Consider the following 13,367-nt stretch of genomic DNA (forward strand, 5'->3'; position numbering starts at 1 on the left):
GGCTTGATTTTTCTTCTAGCAAGTGTCCCCAGGGCGACAGGCTGGATGACTGTAGATCCTTAGCGTCCGCTCGCCTTTGGCTCCGTGGGATCTGAATCTCTGCAGAGAGAGGATCGGAAAATCAGCGATCAGCGGTAAGCATTCGCTGACTTCCCGATCAATAGAGCTGACCTGTGACAGCTTCAGTGTCACAACTCAGCTTGAATTATGGGGATGAGTGTTTTTCACTCACCCCACAATTTTCCTTTTAAGTTTGTTGAATTGTCACAAAATGACAGTTCATTAATTTATCTGCCCCGCAGTACGTTGCGATGTGGTGTAACGTGTTGCAACATATTGAGGTGTAATAAAATACAACCTCTCCCACTTATTTCAATGCCCAACAATGCAGCATGTTGGTGTAAACTGAAACAATAGAACATAAGGCAAATTGCATTGTGTATGCGTTGGAACTACGTTGGGTACATCTGTTCAATGCCCAATGCATATGATGTGAATACACTCTTTAGGCTCTATTATCATAGAGGTAGATTTAGAGTGGTCTTTACTTCTATATGTGCTTGAAAGATGCTGGGAAGTACAAATATCCAACACAAAATGGATCTTCTCTTTTCTCAACACATGTTGGTGTGTGTTGCAATGCATTGCAGAACGCATCACAGTGCTTCCTTTTTCCCCACTTCATTTAATAATGTGCAGCAGTGTGTTGTGATGCATAACATCTGAAGGGAATGTGCTGCACTGCACAAAAATTAAATGGGAGGAATTTATTAAAACTGGAGCAGACAGAATCTGGAGCAGTTGCCCATTGAAAACCAATGAGCTCCTGGGATTTGTGCATCCCTGTTTTAATGTATGATTTTTTTGTATAAATGTAAATAAGAGATGCACCAATACAATTTTTTAAAGTACGAGTACTGATACTTGTCCAAGTACTCACAGATACAAGTACTGATACATTTTTGTTTATTGTCATGTGACAGTTTTTCTGAAACAATACAGACTAATGATTTCAGTGGTGGAGTGCCAGAGCCAGGTCCCAGCTGCAACCGCTGCAACCCTGGTAGTTCTCGTGAAAAAGCCAAGTATCCGCACTGGTATCTGAACTGGTATCTGAACATCCCTAGTACTTGGTATCTGAACATCCCTAGTAAATTTAGTATATTCTAAGCTATGCATGACCAATGTTTTTTAAGACTGAATTAATCCCTATCAAGCAGAGCAAAGATACTACAGTAAATTCTTCCAATTATCATCTTGAATAAAGGGACAGTAAATATTGGCATTTTTTAGAAAACACACACACTCTCTGAGTGTATTTATTCGACAGCTGAACCAAGAATGACTAAACTCCTGAACAGATAAAAGTGAAATCGATTATTTTAATCTCTCTAAAGGTGCCCATACACTGCACGATTATCGTACGAGAATCGCGGGAAATCGCAAGATCGTACGATAATCGCAAAGTGTATGGAAGTCGTGCGACCGTTTCTACTGTACGGTCGCACATCTTCCGTCGAACAAGCAGGCTGGAAAACCCGCCGGGAATTGTATGATTCTCGGCGAGTTAGTGACCTGCTTGTTCGACAACAGCCGAACGGGCCTGTGTGCGCACGCGCACACTGCCCGTTTGAAGTCATCGGAAGCCCGCCCCTCATTGCAGTCATCGGAAGCCCGCCACTCGGGGGGGGGCAGGCTTGCGATGATCGCAAGTACGATCTGCCTGTCTAAGATGGGCAGATCGTACGTTTTTAAAATTACTTTACAACCCTCGCAAGACAAAAGTTTTGCGAGGGTTGTAAAGTGTATGGCCACCTTAAGGCAGAACAAATCTATGGTATGAAGTATACAAGTTTTCGTTGAAACACTTAACCACCATGAGCACAATAATACTACATTTAAGTTTGTAAAGATATCTAGAACTTTTGATTCTAAATTTTCAAATCAGTATAGTTTACCCTAACGCTTAAGCTCTGAAGTCTACAATACCAAGTTAAAGGAATTCCTTGATCATTTTCCCTTAACTAAATTCAGTCCAACACAGCTGGAAGAACTTAAAGCTGAACTCTGGCCAAACAGCCCAAAACACAGCTGAAACACACATATATATGAACTGTTACCTTCCAAAATGTTTGTAGCTTCTCTTGCTCTTATGATTCACACGCTCCTGTGAAAGTACATAGCCAGAAGGTTACACCGGTGTTCACCACAGCAGCTTCAAAGCTTCCTTTGGCATCTGCCAGCTTCCATTCTTCCCATTGTACAATAAAAGAGCATCACTACCAACAGTAACTATTGCACTGTGCAGTGCAATAGAGCTCTAACTTGCTCAAGCTTCTTACCCTTTTCCCTGTTTTTCCTGATGCAAAGAGAATTGTGAGAATCTAATATAAGGACAGATTCCAGATACAGATAACATGCATTTAATATGTAATTTTCTTGCTATGATTTCCAAGATTACAATTTAGCGGCATTCCTGTGGGGAAATTAAGAGCCACCACTTAAGTCACCTCCCCTTTTTTTATTATGAAGCCCTCTGTCTCCTCTGCCACCTCCCCTGGGCGTAACACAGAGCCCGCACATTCCCCTCCTCCTCTGAAAGCTGCCAGATGGAGCATGTTCAGCTCTGCCAAGCAGACCTGCACCTTCGCTGACCTCCTCTGCCAGCTTCTTAGAATTAGAAATAAATACCAATTCCAAACCCACTGCCAGCTATTCATGGGGTAGAAAGTGGAGTAGTAACTGTTGGCTTGTGTTATTGTAAATGTCAGTAGCTGGATAAGAGCACCGTCATTCACAAAATATAAGCCCACAACAACACAAGTCAGCTACTGTACTAGTCTCTTGGACAAGTGCAGTAGCTGGTTTGTGTTGTTGGCTTGTGTTTTTGTGAATTATGACACTTCTCTCCAGTCCTTCTAACCCTATGTCACGTCTATGTCCTTTAGTGACATAGGGGTCACAAAGAATGGTGGGAGATACAGGCATCCAACACTCTTGTGATTAAATGCTGAAGATTTTCTGGAAGCTGACTTAGGGAATTGTTTGGAGACTTCACGTAGGGTCACTTCATACACACTATTATTTGTTTTTGAAAAGTCGAATTAAATTGGTGGTACCAAAACCACCATTATTAGACACTGTAAACTGAAAATTGTATACCTTTACACCATTGTGAACATTTAAAAAGAAGCTATTTCTCATACTATTAAGATAACACATTTAATGAAGCCACCTGACAGACCAGTCCTTATCTGTCTATCCAGAGAATGGTTGTGTAAATTATTATCAGAGACTGGACTGGTGTGGGCCACTGTCTGGTTAGACCAGGGTTTATATAACTGTACTGCCAAATTAGAATGCTAATCATACATTTGTCATCTTACAAGGTGCCTCCCTCAAACGATGCTCACACAACTGAATGGACTACACATTAAAACAGGAGCGTAAAACATTTTTTACCATGGTGATATTAACACTTTACTGTTGTACAAAGTCAAGATAATTCTCATACATTGTTAATACCCAGGTATGAATAGATCTTCAATAATTCAGCTAGCTTGTATTTAAATAACAATAACAACGGACAGATGACTAGAGAGTACTATGTCTTCCTTTATACATGTTTGTTGTAGATACTTTTTTTGTTTTTATTATACTGATTTTAATACATATTAATAAATACCACTTTATAAAGATCAAAGATCTTTAGTACAGACATTAAACATGTAGATGAGTATTTAGGGATTGTGTTGTGCAGTTGGCTTCTCCTGAAGACATTTCCAATGGTGCAAACATAAGTGGCTTTCAGCCCAACTCCAACACAAAAATGGTCAGAGCAGTAAAAATGTGCAATTTCCTTCCTTAGTTAGGTGTATCAGATGTATTGATGAACTCAAAAAAACATTTATATGCAGTATATACTGTATATTGTGTCACGTACCTGATTGGAGACTTAGCTGAATAGGGGGCTACTCTTGCACCACCAGTTCAACTCTTCTAAAGATGGTAACAGGTGAGAGGAGGACTCATGGAGCCACAAGTGCTGAATAGGTGGTCTGCAGTTTGAGTGCATTGACCAGGGTGATGCATCCACAGGAACTGGTGTTGTGGGAACTTGAGGTACCACGCATTGCAAGGTCAGAGTGGAGTTGAGCTGGTAATCGTGGTTGAGGTTACAAGCTGGGATCTGATGGTCAAAAGCAGGATCAGGTTCACAGGCAGGAGTCTTAAGGTGGCCATACACTTTACAACCATCGCAAGATGGTTTTCAGCTGGTTTTCGAACATGCTCCTTAGACAAAAGACGTGTGACCGTACAGTGAAAGCGGTTGCACGCCTGCCATACACTTTGCGATTATCGCACGATTTCCCACGATTATTGTGCGATAATCGCACAGTGTATGGGCACCTTTACACGGGTAAATCTGGAGCTCAGATGAAGTACCAAATCGGAAGTCCAAAAGCAGAGTCGAAGACGTCAGCCAGGGTCAAAGACAGGTAACTAGAGTCACAGGAAACGAATAGCACAGGAACAAGGAAAAGCTGAAGACTTGCCAGCAACTGGCTCAGTCCTCACACTGATTCTTATAGGCCATCCGGCACCACTGATGTATGCACGTGTGCATGCTGAGGTCTGTGGTCAACGTTTCTGGTGTGTTTGCACATCATTATGCGCACACGTTCGTGTACATTTTTGCATTCATCTTCGCACACATTTCTGCTCACATGGGCGCGTGCCGGGATACCACTATGCACGCCACCACTGGCTACAGCATGTCTGCCCATAATCCTTAAGACAGGGCTGTGCGCGTGTACACATACTGGCCTCTTAGTGTGTACCTTACATAAAGGTTGAACTGGATGGAACTGTGTGCGTCTTTATTCAACCTTACAAACTACAGTATGTAACATTTTTGTCCACAGAATGGTTAGACTTCTGTCAAATGTATCAGATGTGTACTGCTCTCTGTGTCTCCAGTGGGGAGATTTAATTTTACTTCGTCTTCTGGTGATACTTATGTATCTCCCTGATAGGGACAGTGGCAGCAACAAAAGCGCAAGTGTTTAGTAGAGTGGGGAAGGTTAAAACATCTGTTGTCTTCTGTCTTCTGGTCATGGTGACATCAATTTCCCACATTTCTTATCCAAGCATGACAGGGACAGGAAGTGAGGGGAATCATACTAGTGTGGACAAGGACAGCAATAAAAGCTATAGAAAAGTTTAGACCCTTCCTCAGTCTGTCAAAATGTTTTGACTGAAGTTGGGTTTTAAGCCATAGCCATAGTCAGATTTTACCATTCACCACTCAAAACTGGTGCTTACTGGTTGGTTGATGCTGTACTTGATGTTGGTTACATGTTTAGCTGAAGTACTGAGATCTTGAGGAACGCTGAATTAAGTTTTACTTAGGAGAACATTATATCAGAATACAGCATTATACAGCATACATACTGTATATAAAGAGAGAACTTCCTGTGTATCATAGATAAGTATACATAGACATAGAGACAAACATTGCACTGCAGTGCCAGCTACAGCTCAAAGGACAATTTTACATCTCTGAAAGTCAGTAATACAATCAGTATGCTGTTGCATTTCCAACACCCCTTCTCAACAGCATATGCATTGCTATATGACGTTTAGCTTCTCCTGAAGGAAACTGTGATGATCCTTTGTCAATGGCTTGGTGAGTGCATCCACAGTCATTTTTTCTTCTGCTGCCTGTCTCCATTGATTGGCTTCGTGTTTCGCTAACTTTTTGAGTATGTGTCTTAGCAGTACATGACAGCTTACAGGGCGGTATTCCCTTTGTTGCCCAAGTGAATCTTCTCATTTCAGGTTGTTCAGCAGAATCTAACATGGAACATGACTTATCCATTGTGAGTTCCACCTCTTGTTCTGATTCCTGTGCGGACACTTTGCTCAGCCTCCTTTGCTGGTTCACTGGGCAGATTTACTTCACAACTTCCCGGGATCATTGTTTCTGGTGATGGATTCTCATAGAAATAAACGCTGCAGCTTATTGTCACTTCGTCAGTCTGTGGGTTTAGGATTCTATATCTCTACTTTGCTCACTATGGCCCATCATAATACCTTCAATGGCTGTGTTCTCCAATTTGGATTGCTTCTCTTTTGGATTATAGGTGTAAGCTTTACATCCAAACACTCTGATGTGCCTTAGGCTAGGCTTTGATCCATGCCACATATCAATTGGCGTGCTTTCAACAGCTTTTTGAAGGTAGTCTGTTCTGTAGGTATGTTGCAGTCATGACTGCTTCTCACCAGTACTTCTTAGGCAGGTTGGCATCTGACAGCATGCATCTGGCCCTTTCTATAAGAGTGTGATTTCTTCCGTTCTGCTACACCATTTTGTTCAGGAGTGTATGATGTGGTTGTCTGGTGTACTAAACCTTGTTTCTTCAGGTAGGATTCCACTTCCTTACTGATGTATTCCCCTCTGTTGTGGGTCCATATAATTCCTGGTTTTCGTTGGAATTTGTTGTTGGACATAGCTACAAACTCTTGAGGTTTTTCTGATGTTTCTTTCTTGTGTTTGATCAGATAAGTTGTTGTGTGCCTGGAATAATCATCAATGAAAGTCAGTAGATATCTGTTCCCTCCTGATGTGGGAGTTTTCATTGGTCTGCACACGTCACTGTGTGTGAGCTCCAAGGAGATCTTGAGGAATACTGAATAAAATTTTACTTGCTTAGGAGAATATTATATGAGAATACAGCATTGTACAGCATACATATATACAGATAGAACCTCCTGTGTATCATATATAAGTATGCATAAGCATAGAAACTAACATTGCAATACAGCGCCATCTACAACTCAAAGGACAATATTACATCTCTGAATGCTGTTGCATATCCAACACTTTATACCCCACGTTTTGCCTTTTATGCAAACTGAATGTGTCAGAACAAGAATATCATAATATAAATATTACCAATATCCATACAACTGTTTTCTCCAGACCTTGCTTGGCTACATATCCAGTTTTGTAAGAGAAGTTAAAAATATTCAGGTAGACGGACTATTTATACCTAAGTTTCAGATACTTGTCCATTCTACTGAAAAACACTGAATTTGGTAATAGATAACCAGTTTTGCAGTAAACATGATGAAAGCTTTGCATGTTTTCTTGGTTGAGTGCATAGAGTTCACTAAAACACTGATTAAAACTCCTGAGCCCTATGGGTGGTCACATCATCAGCATCATAAATAGTGTGCAATGCTGTGCTGAACAAAAGAGCTGCAAGCATATATTCTGTTTCTCTAGCCACATACTAATTTGTCTGTGGATGACAAAGACGCCATTCACAATACAGACAAATCTTACTCATGTCTCTTTGATTGTAGAGCAGTTGAAAAAAAAAAAACCTCCCAGATTTCTTAAAGATTCACACAGTGTGAGCGGGAAGCCGAGCCATAGACTTCTTGGGAATCCGATATGCATCAAATGCTGCTGATAAATGTTCTCTTTAATGGTTACTGCCAAAATAAAACATAATATGATCACAGTATGTACTGTATATTTATCATGTGTTGTCAACATGTGATCTTTGACTATTGTCAGTCTTAAATGTTGGCGGTATGTGCCAGATGGAGATGTGACATACAATTGATGTGAGTTACGGTCCAATGACAGCTGGAGATGTTGGCCGTCCTTCCCTTGCTTTACACAATAAGCCTGCATAACGAATGTCTATACTTAATGAGATTTGTCAAGTTCCACACTGCCAACACTCGCAAAGCATCATGAATACCTACTGTAGGCCCCGTCACCTGAATATACACATGGTTCTGCAGCAGATTTTAATCTCTGGCTGCTTGTTGAAAGGAACCTAGTAGCACTACAGCCAACATCAAAACCCTTACTGCTCCGAACTTCCCCTTCAAGTAAGTAAATATCGTGCTGATTAAACCCAAACATATAAATGTCGAAATGTCTTTCAAGCACACATTGCATTCTGCATTAAATTACCATGCTCAAGACTTGTCCGTTATGGAATCTGGTGACGTTTTTAGAGGCTTATTGGCACAAGAGCGTTTCCTTTCAGCTCAGCTTGGCTTTGGTTTATGTGCCTCGACTGCCAAAAATAGGTGAAATATAGAAACTTACACTCTCTCTTTTCGCTTCCTACTCACTATCCCACACACTGGGAATCATTTATCGTATGCCAGGTTGGGTTGATATTGCACACGTGATATCATTATAACTGCATCAGTATTGTTTTTAGTTGCGTTTAAGTGTTTTATTTTTTCACCACGTTTATGCTTTATAGTTTACCTAGTTCTCAACAATTAACAATCAGTGTGTTTTTGGCAAATGCTACATTGTATGGTTTTAATTCTGCTTACTGTATGAATTACATTTTAAGGCAGCCATTATTCTCTATACTTATGTCAGATTTATTTTCTGGATGTTTTAATACAAGGGCTTTTTTTTTTTTTACATTTTTGCAGGTGTGCAAGAAGCCATAGTAGTGTGCTTGAACAAGCAGACAGGGGTAGCAATGGGTGAAAGTCTGTGTGTGGCCAGCAAACGACCTCCACCCCTATTAAAAACTTGCAATATGGAAGCATGTCCGCCAAGGTAAGTGCACTTTATGTCTTTCTTTATCAAATGTTTGTTTGCAACATTGTTGTTAATTGATATACTGTATATGGTGTATATTATGCTGTAATTTTGTAATATTCTCAGTCTAGATTATAATCTTTATCATGAATAAGTGCTTATGTGACATTTTAAGACTGGTCATCTGTAAATGACAGTATACCACACATCTGTATTGCCAACTATTGCTATAACAGTAACAGATTTGTGACTATGAATTTGTTAGAATGCAGTCTCATGCCATATGTAGTGGTTTCAAATGGCTCACCAATTATTACATTTCCTTTCTCTAAGAACAAATGTTAAAGCCCAACTAAACTTTTTGGGCTTTTAGGGGACAAATACAGGCGTATTGGCATACAGTGCATAACACGCTGGTATTTGGGGTGCATTTGTGGTGTGGAAGCCCCAGCTGCTGTGCTTTTCTGTTCATAGGAATGTATGGACAGAAAACACTGTATAGGGGTGTAGGTGCACAAATGCTGGTACCGGCAATTATATGCGCACAGGTGTAAGTTCCTGAATGTGGAAGTTTCATGTTTGGGAAACTTCTGCATTCAGTAATTTGCTCCTGTTGCTTGTGATTATTAAGACACTATTTTTCAAGCAAATATTCTGCCTACCAGTATTTGTACGTTTATATGTTTTTTGTTGTATTGAATATTACATCTTAGGCTACATTCACATTAGCCTTCTGCGTTTAGGCTAATAAATTATCTGGGAACTATAAACAAACTATATGCAAACTTTATACCCAGATCAAGTTCTCCTGTATTTAAACATACTTACCTTTACTCACGTTTACATATGTTTAAATCCATTAGAGTATCTACTTTCTGGCGTGGACACACCACATAAATTAAGGCTGGAGTTAGATAGCAGACACCATAAGATGTCACAACATAATTGTATTTTGACAGTCCACCTTGCCAGAGGTCTGCCACCAAAGCTCCCGCAAAAAATCAAGACTTCCCTGTGATGTAAAACTGCATCTATGGGCAAAACTTTAGTTTTTTAATCTGGATAGAATAGGAAATCATTCAAATTCCTTTCAGATTTTTTTTTTACTGAATGCCCAATTAAGGATATTCACCCCTCCTGCGAGCTAAACAGAAGTGAAAAGAAATACAAAATTGTGTGGTTGTCAAAGAAAAAGGCAAATGTTTAAACAGGGACACCTGTGTAAGGGGTTCATTTTCAAAAGTTATAGTAGGCCGGGCGAATGCGTTGCACACGGCACTAGTGGCCCTAGATGGTGTTGACAAATTTAGGAATCATAGGCATATAGCTGGGCGTAACTTTTATAAATGAACCCCTAAGTGTCAATCTGGGATTTTCCCTCATTCTGAAAAGATTACCTCTCACTTCCTGTTGTGTTTTCAGGACAGAAAATAAATAGTAATCTCCCCATTTGAACAAAGACAGTAAAATTAAGGATTTCAACCATTAACAAAATATAATGTAACAAAACCTTTGTCACCTCAGCTCCATAGTAACCAGGTTTTGGCTATTAAGGGATTATGTCCCTTTAACCCATTATTACCTGAGGCAGTTTGTTGCTTTTTATGTGATTTTTTTCTTACTTTTTTCCAGACAGCTAAAAGTGTCTGGACAGAGGCCAGAATCTAGGAAAAAAAGATGCCGTTTCTTATATATATGAAAACTGTTTTACCTGCCAAAGGATTTGTATTTATTTCAATTAATTCCTGAGATTTACACAGTCCTGCCCCATAGCACAGTCAGGTGAATTATACCACTAACTCTGTTACAGTTAAGGAATACACTACTGACATCACCCTGCTTCCAACTTGCTGACTGAACAGTGAAAGAGCAGAAGCAGACTAATAAGTTCAACTCTCTGCCCACTCTGCTCCCTCCTGTTATTATCATGGTACTTGGCACAACTTCTGAATTCTTGTCTTTTTATATTATATTTGAACATGGGTTTTACCTAGTATGTGAGTATTTAAAGGAGCAAATGTTTTATGTGGCAGGAACCCTGTAGATATAAGAAATTACCTTCAGGGATGACATTCTCTCTTAGTAAATTTGTACTTATTATTTAGATCATGCACTAAAAAATAATAAGCTTTACTTATGCTACAACCCATGGATCCCACTCTTGAAGTGGCCACCCACTGTTGAAACATATGTAGCGCTCACCCCCGAAGGAGCTGCTGGCTATGAATTAGATTCTCCTACCTGTTTTGCCAGGCAAAAGCCATTTTGCTTAGCTCCAGCAATGCCGACACTTTTAGGATAGAACAGGCTCGAGTCGTAGGGTCTTTTTAGTATTCATTGCTCAGTATCAACTAGGAAAGAGGGTTAGGGTTGCAGGATACCCGAGGAACAAAAATAGAGGACAGTGTCTTCATCATTAGCAACAGTAGTGAAAGGTAGCAAAAGGTCCTATGACAGTGACCAGTGATAGATAGTAGCACCAGACAACAGCCAGGAACACTCCAAAACTCTGAAGGAGAACAGTCACAGGACTTACAGTGCACCAACTGACTTATCTTCTGTGTAATATCTGAGTGTAGGGTGAGGGATCTCTTACAGGGTTCAGAAGGCAGCTCTCACCAGCTCCTCTGCGACACTCCTCAGTAATAGACTCTTCCTCCAGTCCATCTTCCATCAGGTTTCCTATCAGTAGCATCTTAGGCCTCTTAGTCCCCAGGACCTGCCACATGCTGAGGCCTAAGCCAGGCATCTTGTAACACACAGACCTCCTCCCAGGGAGAAGCCTCAGGGGAGAAAAGGAAGGTGTACCCAAATATTTATCACCTTCCTCTAGCCATACCTCTAAATGAGCCTGCTCAAGGATTGGTCAGAGATACAGTAGATGCATATTTATAATCTAAGGATTGATCCTCCCACACTGTATGCTGAGGCCCCTACCCAGCAACAGGTACAAACAATGCATCTACCAGACTTTGGGAAACCTGCAGATTTCAGAGCAATCAGCATCCAGACTGACTACAGTCTAGATATAATACTAAATTTAATAGTGACATAGCAGAGGGTGCTACACATATATGTTTAGCTATCAAAATTTCTAGGGACCCTCACCCTCCAGATATGGATAATTCTAGCCCACATGCATGGAAACTGTCAAAAATGTAAACAGTCTTTATTCATAGATATCCACTGGCCTCAAATCAGAGTGATCCTGGTTGAATCTCAAGCTTGGTGGATCAATTCATTCATACTGACCACTTTTTTATGTTCTGAAAAGTATTTGTGATTGATAAAGATTGACCCATATGCATTTTCTTTTGGAAAAGCTTTATAGAGTCTCACAAGGAAATTTAGTTGTTCTAGATTTACAACCGGTGTCTTTGTAAAAGAGGACCACATATGGAATATGTGGGTTACTTTACAAACTTTCTTTGAAAAAAAAATGCAAGGTAATCAAATGGCAACTTTTACGCTTAAATCATAAAACATGCTGCAAATATGTGCCTAATCCACTAACAGAGTTTCCTGTTGTTTTAAGTGCTCAAGCATTTGTAGATTTAACAGTTTTCATCTGCTCTAAATAAACTCATGTTACCTAGAAATGGTAGAGTAGAAATTATTCTAAATGTGTTTTTTAAGTGCAGCTCTCAAGGCTATGAGAAGGGCATAGTCTTGCTCTTGAGATAAGCTACAAATGTGTATTGAATAACACAAAAAAGCTAGCCAAAACTTGTTTAGTGGGAAAGGGTTTACTTCTTTCTCTGTTAGAGAAATTTACTCTTATTTCCTGCCCTACTAATAATGTATCACCAGACAGGAAGTGAGGGGAACTTTCCCACAGAACAGACACAAATAAAAATACTTTTCTTCTTCATTCGTTATCAATTCTTTCTGGCTATGTATTTCTATTGCTGTATTCCACTGTGAACATGAAAAATGTAAATAATTAATTCATTTAAAAAATGCTTTTCCTTAGTAGAGAAGGAGAAGGCTAAAATCCCTATTAGATTTATATTTATGTCTAGGCCCCTATGCAGATTTTCTCTCACTTCCTGTCTGGTAAACTGTGTTCAGCAGGACAGGTAGTAAAGGTAAATTCCTCTAATGGAGCCCCAGATCAGGGGCGTAGATAAGGGGGAGGGTTAGGGGGGTCCAAACCCCCCCCCCCCAGAGGGTATAGGAGGGGAGGCGGGGGGGGGGCTGTTTGTATTATCTGTGATTAGTCCAAAGTCCACTGTGTTGCAAAGTCCAGAGTCTAGTGCTTTCCTATGCCCCAAGTCTAGTGTGTTCCTAAGGGTCTGTGCACACCTAGACGACACATCACCGCACGTCAATCGTGCACGATTCCGCCCAGTCAGTAGTCGCCTAGGCGTGCACCGATCGTGCTGTAGGTGTGCCATTATTTTCTAATTGCAACCTAGTCGCGCCGGGCGGATTGCGCTAAAAGAGCCACGCGTTGTTTACCTTTTTTCTGCGATTGCTGTACAGATGTCACCCCATTGAAATCAATGGGGCCGCACGGCAATCGCGGCCTGCATTGTGCAGGACCGTGCGATCCCAGGACTCGCGTTCCCGGATCGTGTAGGCCTGCACCGGGCCTGAGCCTACTGCATTCTAAGTCCAGAGTCCAGTTCGTTCTAAGTCCAGAGTCCACAGTCTGTACTGGAGGGCAGGCTCATAAAGAGAACCTGTCCCCTCCAAAAGCTATCACACAGGAACTTGTTAACCCCTGTGCGATAGCAATATAGTTAAGTGGGAAAAAATAAAAGAAATTAAAATT

General features: G+C 40.6%; 1 protein-coding gene across 1 annotated transcript in view; it reads left to right on the forward strand.

Annotated features, from left to right (window-relative positions):
* ADAMTSL1 (ADAMTS like 1) overlaps positions 1-13,367 on the forward strand; it is a gene marked incomplete at its 5' end in the record, with an annotated part of 230,910 nt that overhangs the window by 130,368 nt on the left and 87,175 nt on the right. The window contains one exon of the mRNA XM_018556868.1: positions 8,479-8,608. Within this exon, the coding sequence (XP_018412370.1) occupies positions 8,479-8,608 (130 nt within the window). The remainder of the gene's footprint in view (positions 1-8,478; positions 8,609-13,367) is intronic.

Source organism: Nanorana parkeri, unplaced genomic scaffold (assembly GCF_000935625.1).
Source record: "Nanorana parkeri isolate BGI_ZX_2015 unplaced genomic scaffold, ASM93562v1 scaffold256, whole genome shotgun sequence".
Classification (NCBI taxonomy): Eukaryota; Metazoa; Chordata; class Amphibia; order Anura; family Dicroglossidae; genus Nanorana; species Nanorana parkeri.